The 13,958-nt window shown below is 29.6% G+C and overlaps 1 protein-coding gene and 1 pseudogene across 5 annotated transcripts; both read right to left on the reverse strand.

Annotated features, from left to right (window-relative positions):
* Positions 1–658: 658 nt before the first annotated feature.
* On the reverse strand, positions 659–5,013 carry LOC111301604 (polyadenylate-binding protein RBP45-like). Of its 5 annotated transcripts, XR_016328060.1 has the most exons (8): positions 4,599–5,013; positions 3,881–4,355; positions 3,440–3,522; positions 1,885–1,940; positions 1,678–1,808; positions 1,504–1,600; positions 1,255–1,419; positions 659–964 (listed from the first exon to the last, which is right to left on the reverse strand). XR_016328060.1 is itself a non-coding variant. In XM_022897406.2 (7 exons), the coding sequence occupies exons 1-7, from the start codon at positions 4,917–4,919 to the stop codon at positions 962–964; spliced, it is 1,248 nt and encodes a 415-aa protein (XP_022753141.2). In that variant the 5' UTR covers positions 4,920–5,013; the 3' UTR covers positions 659–961. The 5 variants fall into 5 exon arrangements, 4 of the variants coding, with proteins under 4 accessions (XP_022753141.2, XP_022753140.2, XP_089600530.1 ...); XM_022897406.2 differs by lacking the exon at positions 3,440–3,522; XM_022897405.2 differs by lacking the exon at positions 3,440–3,522 and having other exon boundaries at positions 1,255–1,425.
* Positions 5,014–9,072: 4,059 nt separating this feature from the next.
* Positions 9,073–10,261, reverse strand: LOC111301903 (protein IWS1 homolog 1 pseudogene; annotated as a pseudogene).
* Positions 10,262–13,958: the final 3,697 nt, after the last annotated feature.

Genomic DNA, 13,958 nt, shown 5'->3' on the forward strand with positions numbered 1-13,958 from the left:
AATAACTATTTTGACCCATGTTCTAATTTCTTTTTCTTGTTTGGGGCTAAAACAGGTGACTTCAAGCTTAATGAAAATAAAAATGCAATAAGGCCGAAGGCGAAAATGAATTTGCTTTGGTATTGATCAAAATTCAAGTTGAAAAGTGAAGATGAGTTCATCTTTACAGATGATCAGCGCAAGTCAAATGTCAGATTTCACTTAAAAACACTGCATTGCTTTAATTTTCTTACTAGTCAAAGATCAGTGAAATAACTTGTAAGTTATAACATAGAGAAGTTTCTTCCATTTCAAATCAACTGATTTTTCATAAGGATTCAACTACCCAACCATGGCTTTTGTTTCCTTTAATAGGATGGTTTCGGTTTTATTGATCAATATTAGACACATCAATAATTTGACTAACATTAGTCAATGATACAAAATGCTAAGTAAAAACAAAGTTCAGATGCTTAATTATTAATTTTTCTATAAATATCAAATCATTCAAAGTAATACAATTCAATGACCAAATTATATATTTTCCCATTTCTTATTTATAATATTTGAGGAAAATTCTTCCCCTTTTACTATTTTTTTAATTGAATAGAATTAGCAGGTATCTATATTATATTAAGACAAGAAAAGCAAAAAAAAAAAAAAAAGAGAGAGAACTGAATTGACACATAGGAAGCATAATAATAGTAACCATTAAAAAGCATCAATCCAAACAACTGCTAAGGTATATAATATTAGGAAAAAAAAATAAAGCTTTCAACATCACAGAGAAGAAGAGAGGTTTAAGAGATGGGAAAGAGCCCAAGAAAGGGTAGCAAAAATCATCATAGAGAAGAAGAAGAAGAAGAACAGACATCGTACAGTGACCAATGAAAACCCACAACCTTAATACATGTCGGATCAAAACAACACCTGAAAGTGCCTCAGATCAGATCAGAGTAAACCAGTTTCAATCGACAGCACCTCACTGCAAAATACAATAAAACAAGACAAAGTAAGCACAATTGTATATAATATCAATGAAATGATCATCAAGCACTTGTTGAATGGCAGATGTAATGTGCATTTTAGACACCGAGATTAAAGAGGCAATATAAAACAGCATACACAACCTTTTCATTTCATTTTCTTTTTTGGCCTTCCATGCTACCGAGTAACAAAGGGTAAAAAAAATTCAGCATACATACATTTTTTCCGCTTTCTCTAGGAGCAAGGAATAACTGTGAAAATAAGAATAACTCGTAAAATCACTTTTACCTGCTGTGGTTGCTGGTAAGCCCCTGGCTGCTGGTAATTCCCATATCCAGGATAGCCCCCATAGTACATGTTAGGATCTTGGGGAGGCGGTGCATATCCATATGCTTCATATCCTTGAGCATATCCATAATATCCACCATTCCACTGGGCCTGATCTGGTTGAGCCTGAAACTAGTATAGACTCCCTCTTAGTTTGCCGAAATATATGTAGAATGGCTTTAAAAACAACTACAGTTTTAAATACAAAACCTGTTTGCTTGAAGGACTACGTCCCCATGAAAGTCGAACATTTCTTCCTCCTAAAACAGTACCATTCAAAACTGATAAAGCTTGCTCCGCACTAGTCCTGAAGTACATCATATTGCAGAATACATTAATATCATGCAATAATATTTCCCATGCATAATAGTATTTACCATTTACCTGTTAGCATATTGAACAAAACCACAATTCTTGTTAGCAGGAATTTTTACATGAACTACCTCACCAAGCTGGCTAAATATTTGTTTTAATTGGTCTTCAGAAACACTGGGATCCAAACCACCAACAAATATCTGCATTTATGCTTGTAAGATATCAGTTGCCTATAACATATAAAAGTATATTAATATATAAACAAAAGCTACTCACTGTGGTATTATTTGGATCATTCTCACCAGGACTTCCTTGAGCATTCTGGTAAGTAGCTGCAAATCATAAAACATGTAAACCACCATAAAATGGGATGATAATGAGAGATAATGATATAAAGTGGAAAGGCATGGATGTGCCATCCCTGAATCTTAATGTTTTCCTATTACTACAGAAACTCAAAACTAATTCAACAAGACATCTTCCAAAAGTATGAAAACTCCAAACCTGTTGACAGACATCATGTAATAAGTTTACAGTTATAGCAATATTGCTTATCTAAACTCAAATTAAACACTATTGGAAAAAGATGATGCATTGAGATAATTTCATACACTCATGGATACAAAGAACATTTCAATTAGCAGTTCAAAATAATTCCCCCCATGGCACGCAAAAGAACAAAAATGTAAAACCACCAGCTATATATCACTCAACAGTTACAACTGCAACCATAAACATCCTTTGGGTTACATCAAGGCTTACCATCACCAGGCGAAATCAAATGTATCAGACTAAATTAATTCAATAGTAGCTGAAAAAGAAATCATTAATTACACTAAACTCAGTAAGTAAAAGTCCTCTTATTTCATTAGCCTTTATAATAGCGTGAAAAAGGGAAAAGCAAAATTGAAATCAGAGACACAACTTTTCTCCTCACGTTCTTTTTCTTTCTTTTCTTTCACCAATTTTTGGAAGGGGGAGAGGAGGGAAGGGGAGGGAGTTGCTGGACCTTAAATTGAATGATTTACAAGTTCAACTTCAAAGATTACTTTCAATTAGAAAGAACCCATCTTCTAAACTAATTCAGTAATGCTTTAACATTCTCTGCATACACAGAAACCTATAAAGAGTATTAGCAGCCACAAAATGGCAAGATGAAGCACATATTTAAAACCAACAAATTTCTTCTAAACTTGAAATGATGTACAACCTCAAATGACAAGTGGAAAACAAAATGTCTCCAAAATGCAATATTAATAAGGTAGATTCATATGTGGCTGCAATTTCATTATTTAGGCATAGGCAATAAAGAAGGACGAGTGATCCAATTCCATTGAGGTTAAATCCATCAACTAAAATGCCTTTAACTACAAATTCCGGGTTTCTTTTCTGACTCTATTTGTCCTCATGTGCAACAGAGCAACAGAATGAGGACAAAGAAGTTACTGTAACTATAAAAAGAAGCACAGATTCGAAATGCAATAGAACAAAACTAGCCCCAAGGTTCATTAAGAGAATGGCTCATGATAACAGGCATGGCAACTTTACAGATGGCTGCTTCACCTAGTTTCAAGCATTATAGCTTGAATTTAAAGGAAACAAAAAGGAGTGTGTAAACATATGCAAGTATTAAAAGGGAATCGATCCATGAAGAACAAAGTTTCTGGACTTGTAAAAAAAGTAAAGAAAGATTTAAAGGAAACATATTGGGAAATGAAGCAAATTGAATTTGACTGGAATACTTAATAAGGAACTGGATAAGTAATTTGTGAATGTAGCACAAATACTGCCTCAAGAAAATGAAGCCTACGACATAAACAAAGTAACTGACCTAAAATGAGGCCACGCATTAAAGTGGAATCATTTCAGCTGATATCAGTTCCAGGCCCCCCAAAATGAGAGCCTCTCGGTGTCCTGCTTTAAGACAACATGAGTTTTATATAAGTTTTTGCATGTTTTAATATAATTAAACGTGCCCAAGTTTACAAAGGCAAACTGGAAGGAAACGACTTTGTATAAATTCCGCCAATCTTCAAGTGCATAACTAAAAGAATTCGAATTTTAAGGACACTGTAACAACTGCACCTCAGAAAATTAAAACCCAAAACCAAATAATAATAATAATAATAATAATAACCAACTAGCATTCAACTTGTAAAGTCAAAGTACTCTAGAATAAATTGTGGCCAATAGAAATTATACACAAACAAACAAACTTCATATGGCAAGCAAGATATAAAGAGTTAACTTTAAATAAACCAAAAGAGTGTACCTTTCTGATACTGCTGTCCAGTGACAGGCTTCTTATTAGAAGCTGGTCCAATCCGCATTGCCCTTGTCGAACAATAAATCCCATTCATTTCGGTCATGGCACGAATCTGCTCAGTTTCATCACCAAATTTCACAAATCCATAACCTTTCGACCGTCCTGTAGTCCTATCAGTAACCACTTTGGCACCCTTAACAGATGGGTAAACAGCTTTAAAAGTCTCTTGTAACATGTAATCCGAAACATCTGCAGCTAAATCCCCAACAAAGATTGTGTAATCAGGACCCTCTTCTTGCCTCTTTTCCCCATATCCGAGTGCTGCCCAATTCAACCTAAAATTCTGCTCAGAATTTGGCATTGGCACCCCATTATACGACTGCAAAATCCTCTCAGCTGCTGCATGTGAAACAAACTCAATAAACCCATATCCCTCTGGTAGACCGGTTTGCTTATTCCTAATCACCTTAGCTGAAGCCACCTATTAAAAACCCAACAGAGTTAGCTTTGTTGAATTGTCACTTCCACTATGTTTTTTTTTTGCCAGAACTTAAAAGCAAGAGAAAAGAAATTCATTTAAATATAGAAAGAAATAATATTTTTAATTATTAAAATTAAATTAAATTATTTATTTTTTTACTATTTTCTTAGGGTTCCTTTTTTTTTTTTTTTTTTTCTAAAATCCCCTATTTTTTCTTAATAATATAATTAACAAATTAATTACCTCTCCAGTGTGAGCGAAGATGCTGATGAGGTAATTCTCATCCATCCACTGCTGAAGATCACCGATCCAGAGAGATCGAAACTCGCCGGAGCCGACAGCAGCGGAACCGGCGGTGTATTGCTGCATCTGAGAGGGCGGAGGGACGGGTTGCGGATTCCAAGCCGAAGGTGGAGGAACCGGCTGACCCGCCTGCTGCTGTTGTTGAGACATCATCATCCACTGCTGCGACTGCGGTTGTGGCTGGTACTGGTGGGCTTGAGAATGATCAAGTGCCATGGACGGTGGCGGAGCTACGCCTCCTGATGCTGGTTGTTGCATCATATTTGATAGACAAATGGAAGAGATTTGGGAGATCTCGGAGAGAAGAGAGGAAACCCTAGGGGGAATTTTCTATTTTAGTTTTAATTTGGAAATCGAAATTTTATAAAGAGGGATGGGCTTTGAAAAAGAAAAGTTTTTTTTTTGGGTTCATGCGGAGGATCACTATGAGGTGACACGTGGACAATGATAATTGGATGGGCCTTGGCAGCCTTTGTCAAGGAAAAGTTGGGGTTGGGCTTGTTGCGGGGTGGATTTGGGTTAAATTTTTTTTATATAAAAATAAAGGTTAATATCATTAATAAATTTTAAATTATAATAAAATATTTAATATAATATTTAAATTTTAAAATTTTTTAATGTAATATTTGAATTATAAATTAATTAATTAAAATAATATTTAATTTTAATATGATTAATTTTAAATATTGAGATGTTAAATATTGCATTAATAAATAAATTTACAATTTAAGTAAAGCATTAGAGATTTTTTAAATTTCAAAAATTATTAAATATTTTTTATAATTTAAAAATTATTCATGATATTAACTTAAAAAATAAAAGAAGTCAAATCTAAATAAGTTTTACATTAACAATTATATGAATTAATTTAATTAAATTTTGGATTAAAATTTTTATTTTTTTAATTGTTTTATAGAATTAAAAACTCTTTCAATTAAACTTGTAGTGAATTTTAATTTTTTACAAAAAAATAATTTTAAATCAAACAAATTTATCTATATGGAATCAAATAAATATATAAACATTATTTTCTCACATCCTTTTAATAAATGTAATATAGAATCTTTAAAACCGATAGAATATAAGTTTTTTTCTCCTTATTTTACGCGATTATAAAAAATTTATTTTTTATCATATAAATTTGGCATGTAAAAAAAATCTTTGGACAAAAGTTTCATATACAACTTTAATATGTTGAAAAAAACCCTTCATGTTTATTTTATGTTAAATTTTCTTTTTTCTATTCTTTGATATGTATGTCTTTTCTATTTAGGTAAAGAGTGATTTTAGCATGTTTTAACAAGTTAATACACATATGAATAACAAATCACAAATACATTGTTTTGTTTTAGTTTCCCTTGGTAGTCATCTTTTAACTTGAATTTGTGAGATTAAATTAAATTTGTTATTGGAGCCTTTTGAGAGTATAGGCATAGATTGCTTAAATTTGTAATGTTGAACTTGCTTAAATATTAGAACAAAGCTATCTTTCATGGTTTGTCAAAAAAATTATTTTTGGTGATATTAGGTATTTTTAGTATTTTCCACATTTGTAGAGAGCAAACTTTTGAATTTGTCTAATTCTTACTTATTTAATTGCATAGATAACCTAAATTTTTTATGTCAAATTTACCCAAATTGTAGAATTATGTTGTCTTACTTGATTTGTTATTAAATTTGGGTGATTTTAGCCATTTTTTGAACTGTATAGTTGTTTCTCATTTAGGCTAATGGATAGCTTAGGTTTGTGATATTAATGTTGCTCAAATGTTAGAACAAATCTTACTTGCTTGTTTGTCAAAAAACTTTGTGATTTTAGGTTTTTTAAGCATTTCTCATCTCTTAAAATTTTTAAACCAAATTCTTTGCTCATTTAGATATATAGATAATTTAAACTTAATATATTAAATTTATTTAAATGTTAAATAAGATTGTGAGTTTTTTTTCACTACCATTTTTAGCATTATTAGTTAGTAAAACCAATTATTGATTTAATTGCAGAAAGAATTTTATCGGTTGAGTTTGTTAATGTGAGATTTTGCATTTTTTTGTTAATTACTTTTGTATTTTTTTGTCAAATTTAATTTATAATTGGATTGTTGTTTTCTACACTTTTCATGATCTTCAAGGTAAATTTTCAAGCATATCCAATTATTCTTCATTTTTTAAATATGTGTTACTTTTGTATTTTTGTATTAATTATTTCTATTCCTTAAAGGTAATTATTAATGCTATGTCAATGGGCTTAGAGCATTCTTGACGAGTTAAAAATTTTATTATATTGAGTCTTTGAATACTTTAAATATAAAAATTATCGAATTAATTTTATTGTTAATACAATTATAATGCATTTTAATTAATTGAGACTCAAATCCAAAAGATAAAAGTTATTAAATTAATTTTATTGTTAAAATGATAAATAGGTTGTTGTCATTGCTTATGAGTTTTGCCTAATTGCATTACAATTGAGTGTCTTATAGTTTTAAGGTTCATTTTTTTAACAAGCATTTTTGTTATAATAAGGAAAAATGCCAAAAGAAACTTCAATGTCTTGCAACAAAGATTTTAGGTGTTGAAATGTATAATGAGGATGTAACGCTTGCTTAATTTATTAAGCAATTGACAGACGAATCAAATAGTTCTATGATAATTTTTTTTTTTAAACATGTTGAACTTAACTCATATTTGCTATTCTATTAATCTTGCCTTTAAGCTAACATTTATATATATATATATATATATATATTGTGTATATGTATATATATATGTTTGTATCGTATAACTTATAATACTATAGAGAAAAATTATAAAAGGTCATATACATTAGTCAAAAAAATATAAATCGACTTACATTTTAAATATATTTTATATATATTACATATTTTTAAAGTATCAATATTTCTTTTTCCATGTATCTCGGGTTGGACCCTAGTGTCTTAAATATATATTTTTTGTGAAATAGAAAAAATAAGTAAGTAATATGGAAAATGGAGATATTGTTGGAAGAAAAATAAAATAAAAATTACCAAAAAAATAAAAAGGAAAATTTATTTATTTATTTTTTAACTTCTTTGCATTTTTTTTTTTTTAAATATGAACTTCAAATTTGCCTTATCTCAAAACTAAATACCACAATGTCATTACAAAGAAAAACAATACTGTACTATTTAATCTGAATTATTAGATTTATTTAACAATTTTTTATATTTCATTTGGTTAATTTATTTAAAATTTTTAATTTCCAGAAAAAAATTGTATAATAAAATACTATTAAGACTGAGACATATAACTATTTTTTTCTCTCTCTTTGGTATTTTTAAGAATGGAGGTTGCATTTTACATTATTTCTTTTGCAACACAGTTTTTTTTTTTTCTCAAATTTCATAGTTTTTTTAATTTAAGGGTTTGATTAAATTGACTTATATAATTATTTTTAAAAAATTACATTCAATAATATTAAATTTTAAATTTTAATATCCGCAATATTTTTTTATCAGGAAACACATTAGGCTTAAGGATGCCTCTAAGGTTTCATAAACAATGAGGAAAGGATTGGCATATCATGCAATTAAGACCAACTATACCAAAAAATATGCAGAAAATTTAAGAGCATGATCAATTAATTGCTGAAAATTTTACTTCACAGAAGCAAACGACTATAATGCATTAGAGAATATAAACAAATAAAAACTGAATATGTTCACAAATAATTCGTCAAAACTCTATTCATTTACGCGTCCACTATTGATTGGGAGCCATACTTAATTGGTTTCCTCAGTCATCACTGCCACTGATCTCACATACTAAAAATTTAGCCATAGATAAATTCTTGTACCGTAACAGTTCCCTATCTCTGAATTTGCTAAGAGAAGTAGAAGGTCTTTGTTTGTTTGACATTCTAATGTCATTTGAGGCTATGATAATTCACTTCCCAACTTCACTACTTATGAGCTTATGCCTTGGAATTTTAATAGTTCGGTCCGCTGGAGACAGAAACAATGACTGCTTTGAGGGCTTAATTTCTGATCATAAATGCTGGTGAGGCACCAATTTGTATGCTTGAGGCCTTGTGCAGTAGCTGTCTGCTTTTATGCTCAGTTGTTCTTCTGGCAGATCCTGAATGGCTTTACCAGTGCTTGGAGAATTGGCATTTTTTGGTCACTCCACTTATGCTCATTCCATTATGTATAGTTCACAAGGTATCCATTGATGATACCGGCAGTGGATATGGCTTTCGATGAGATACCATCTGAACCTTTTAAAGTCGTTGCTTCCATATGGAGGAACTATGCTTCCTCTTGATGCTGGAAAGCGTACTTATAGGCGTAGATCAAAGCAGATGATAAAAGCACGATTTTTAATGACAAAGACAATGGAAAGCAACATTTTTGAATAATTATGACAAAAAATTTTCACTTCATTAATAACTAGTTAAAATTTACAGCAACTGTCAAAAATTTCAAATAATACTTATATTAACTTGTTTAATATCAAAAGCTTAGTAGCATGCGACGACCCTGAGCACTAGGTTTTTCAGCTTGCAGCGGCTTCTTCTTTGATGCTTTTAACTGCTTCAACCTGTTAGCTATCCTTTGGCGGGAGTCTCCTTGTACTTGTTGCCTAGCATAAGCTTTGAATACCTCTGGATTGCACTTGGATTGAGGATTCACCACATAAACCATCGGGGTTGGTTCAGCCCTTGTAACAGCTTGGCTTGAAGAAGATGGTCCGGAGCTTAGCTTCTGCTCCTTGGAAACGTTGAAGTCCAAATCAGCCTCTATATATTGCAAGATTGCTGGTTTGCTTGCAGACTTTTTCATCACAGGAACGTTAACATCGTCTTTGCTTCTCAAGTCAGCGAAACTTGTACTCTTGTTAAATATGATTCGGCTCCATTTATCAATCAAATCCTTAGCCAGTTTTTTGTTGGAAGTTGTTTCCTCTTCAGATCTAGATAGAAACATAATCACCCTCCCAAGACCGCTTTTCTTGAGCTGCTCTCGTCGTTCTTGTTGCTTTAAATCGAGTGGGAAATCTGTCAAGATGTTAAAAATTGTGCCACGGATGGTTGCGTTTGGTAAGCTGCCATCAGGAAGGGGCTCTAGCCAATTCTTCAAGAGTGTCAGAACTCCACAATCCAAAAACTCTAGTTGAAAACTTTTCTTGGACAAAACCTCGGTAAGGAAAGGCAATTTTCGGAGTTTGTTGATGGCTGGTTGGCCTATTCTGTTGAGTTGTGCATCGTCTTCAGCTACGAGCTCAAGCTCAGCCATTATTTTCTCAACAAACAGGATGATTTCTTCAGAACTTTTCTCGATCTTTCTCCTCCTTTTAACAGCATCAAACATGGCATTGATTTCAGGATCATCTCCATGAAAATCCTTCCCTCCCTTTCTCTTCTTTTCTTCCACAATACCTTGGTTCTTCATCAAGCTATCCTTACGGGAAAAAGGATGGTAGACCATTATTCTAACGATAATACTGTAATCAAAGACTATACCTCAGCTCTGTATTTTTATTTTTTTTAAGATTACTTTGGTTTCAGGCCATGAAAAGATGTATTTATAGGTGTCTGGAAATCCTAATCCTAGTAAGAATCATAGTGTTAATCCTACTAATAATAGGATTAGGAAGGTTCCTTGATCCAACTGTCAGGATTAAGTTCACTTTCTGACAGCTGCATTTGGTGTCTCATCATTTGTATACTGTGACGACTCATGCCGGATTTTGGAGGTGAGGAAAGCATCACAGAGGGCAGAAATGAGATCAATGCTGCAGTGGGGTTTCCTCAGGTGATTGGTCTCCTCCTTGACTAAGAAAATAAGTTAGATGATTTCATACTAGTCATTAAGATTACTGCAGGGCTTTTATTTTGGTGATACAGATATGGTTCATGTACACAACAATTTTTTTCGAAAATTTAAAATATGATACAGTGATGCATATAAAAATGATACGAACAAAAAATATAAAAATAATATAATTTAAAATTTAATAAAATTAAAAATTTATATTTTATATTTTTATATTGATAATATTTAATTTTTATATAAAATATAATTCGAACATAATATTTTATATTATATAATAATACAAATTGTGAGGTATACCTCTTCCTTTGACTGCTTAAGAATTAATTTATGTTAACAAGTAATTAAGTGATGCATCCTCTTTCACAACTTTAGAAGGTGGCTAAACTCTTGAACGGATCGTGTTAATAGCCTGTCTGAAAAGTACGAACTCAAGATCACATTTTGAGGCAATTTTTCTTTTATTTTTCTCTATTTCCTCATCAAAACGGTGAGTTTTGCAAATTAAATATTTTATTTATTTATTATTTCTTAAATATGTTTTTTAAAAAGTAATGATTTAATATGGTTTCTACCCAAAATATAAAAATAAAAAATTATAATCTCTAATTTTCTCAATAACGAAAAGAACATTTATTAATTCATACAAAAAATAACAAAAAATCATATAATAATGCATATAAAATATTACGGAGTACTTAATTTTAATTAATTATTAAATGAATAAAAGATGTTTTTGAATTAATATGAACCAAGTTATTGCCTTTATATATTTAGTTATTTATAAAATATATTTCTATCACTCAATTTACGTATTATTACTTTATAATAATCCTTTCATACGATTTAAAATAAAAAACATAAAATAAATCATTAATAATACTAAATCATTTAATCTTTTATAATAATTAATATGTATATTTTATTACAATGATTAATGCATTAGATTATAATAATATCTTATCATGTGATACAAAATAAATCATTAACATACTATTAATTTTGTCCTCAATAACTAAAACGACGACACATTACAAATTTTCAAAGCTTCAACATTATTTCTCACAGCTTTTGTTCTTTTTCGTTTGTTTCATATCAGTAACTATTTGTGAGAGGAAATTTTTTTTTTTGAAAAAATAAAATATTAATGGGTATTTTCAGTCTTTTGTGAAAAAGAAAACAAATTATTTTTAATTTTAAATTTCCAATCTTTTATCATTTCCTTCTTCTTTTTTTTTTTTTTATCAATCTTCAATTCTAACTTTTCGATATAATGTTATTATACCAATATAAACCAAATTAATTCTAATTGATAATAGATATGGGGATTTTGTGATATTTAATTGATTTGAGATTAATAGGCTTTCCTTTTTGTGTTGATGAGTTGTAAGGTGTTTTTATATGTTGAGTTATTAGTAAATTATTCTCTTTGTATTAAACGTTTTTTTTTATTTTTTATTTTTTATTTTGAACTATTAATGGAAAGTTAACAAGTTAAAAAATACAGAAAACTTAACACTTTTATATAACTTTCCTTTGAAATGTCACAATTAATTTATACAACAATTCTAATTAATTTTTATATTTATATTTAATGCACTATCAACATATGTATTCTATGTACTATTAGTAAATTAGATAATGACATCTTAATAATAAAGTAAATCAGATGATGTCATCTCATTAATTAATAAATTTTTTAAAAAATATTAATTTTTATATATTTATTTTAAGGATTGATATTTACTTATTAATGAGGTGGCATCATCTAATTTACTGATAGTATATAAAATTTATATATTGACAGTATATCAAATATATACTCTTAATTTTTATCCAATTAGGATAACAAACAAATTATTCACCACAAGAAAATGAAAGATTAGTGGCAGTTTTGTAACGACGTTTCACTTACAAACGTTGCTAGTTTTCGTGTTTTTATAAAACTTAAGACGTTTATTATCAAAATGTTACTAAATATTCACATAGCGACGTTATTACTTATAAACGTTACCCAAGACTTGATATTAGCGGCGTTTGTCGACTAAAATACATGACGTTTATCGACTAAAATGCCTTGAATAATCTTATCTTAAAAATTTGAATGAATACTAAAAGTATTTTTTTGTAAAAAACGGCTTGAATAATCTCATTAAAAAATTGATAAAAAATTACTGAAGGTATTTTTGGCAGACAACACCTTCAATAATCCCATCATAAAAAAATATATGTGATTATTGAATGTGTTTTCTATAACAAACGCTTTTAATAATTCCACCAAAAAATTTCACAAGCTTATTGAAGGCGTTTTTAGTCAAAAACACCTTCAATAAATATCATATCAAAATTTTAGGATCGTACGATTGTTAACCATAAGGTGATAGGTTCAATCCTTCCCTTTAGTTTTTTTTTAGGTTTTTGCAGAGATTATTTGTAATTGATTATTCTAAGTATTTTTTGGGCAAAAATGCCTTTACAAATTACTTTAAAAAATTTTGGAGAGAATATTGAAGGCGTTTTTGACAAAAAAATGCCTTTAATAATCCATAGGAAAAATATTGAACCGATTCTTGAAAATGTTTTTGGCCAAACTCACCTTCAATAATTCAATCAATAAATTTTTAGTTTGGATTATTAAAGACGATTTTTGTCAAAAACACCTTCAATAATCCATAGACAAAAGTTTGGACGAATTATTGAAGGGATTTTTGGCATAAAACGCTTTTAATATTTCACATGATAAATTTGAATGGTCGGATTATTCAAGGCGTCTTTGATAGAAAAATGCCCTTAATAATCCATACGAAAAATATGGAACGGATTATTGAATGCATTTTTGACCGAAAGTGCCTTCATTAATCCATTAAATTAATTTTTAGTTGGTATTAATGAAGGTGATTTTTTTTAAATGCCTTTAATAATCCATACAAAAAAGTTAAAACGGATTCTTGAAGGCATTTTTTGCCCAAAATGCCTTTAATATTTCACACAATAAAATTTTAAGTGGGATTATCGAATGCGATTTTGATAAAAAATACCTTCAATAACATTTTGTTAGAAATTATTCAAGGCGTTTTCTTGCTAAATATGCCTTTAATAATCCATAAAAAAAATATGGAATGAATTTTTGAAGTTGTTTTTGGGTGAAAGTGCCTTAAATAATCCAATCAAAAAAATTTTTAATAGAAATTATTAAAGGTGATTTTTGTTAAAAATACTTTCAATAATCCATACACAATATTTGGAATGAATTTTTAAAAGTAATTTTATCCCAAAACACCTTTATTATTCTACACAATATATTTTTAGGTGGGATTATTGAAGGTGATTTTGATTAAAAACGCCTTCAATAACATGTTGTTATGGATGATTCAAGGTATTTTCTTGCTAAAAATGCCTTCATTAATCCCATCAAAAAAATATTTTTGATATTGTATATGTCAAGTTAGTTGTAGGTTTATGCTTAGAAAAATTTGAAGTTAATTGTATA

Source organism: Durio zibethinus, chromosome 15 (assembly GCF_047325235.1).
Source record: "Durio zibethinus cultivar Kanyao isolate XHJ-2024 chromosome 15, ASM4732523v1, whole genome shotgun sequence".
Classification (NCBI taxonomy): Eukaryota; Viridiplantae; Streptophyta; class Magnoliopsida; order Malvales; family Malvaceae; genus Durio; species Durio zibethinus.

Excerpts from the sequence above, each read along its gene's own strand:
- LOC111301604 (XM_022897405.2), bottom strand. The coding sequence starts at position 4,919 with ATGATGCAACAACCAGCATCAGGAGGCGTAGCTCCGCCACCGTCCATG. Across the intron at positions 1,941-3,880 it reads TGGACAGCAGTATCAGAAAG|CTACTTACCAGAATGCTCAA; the intron begins GTACACTCTTTT and ends TATGATTTGCAG. Across the intron at positions 1,426-1,503 it reads GTAGTCCTTCAAGCAAACAG|TTTCAGGCTCAACCAGATCA; the intron begins GTTTTGTATTTA and ends AGTCTATACTAG.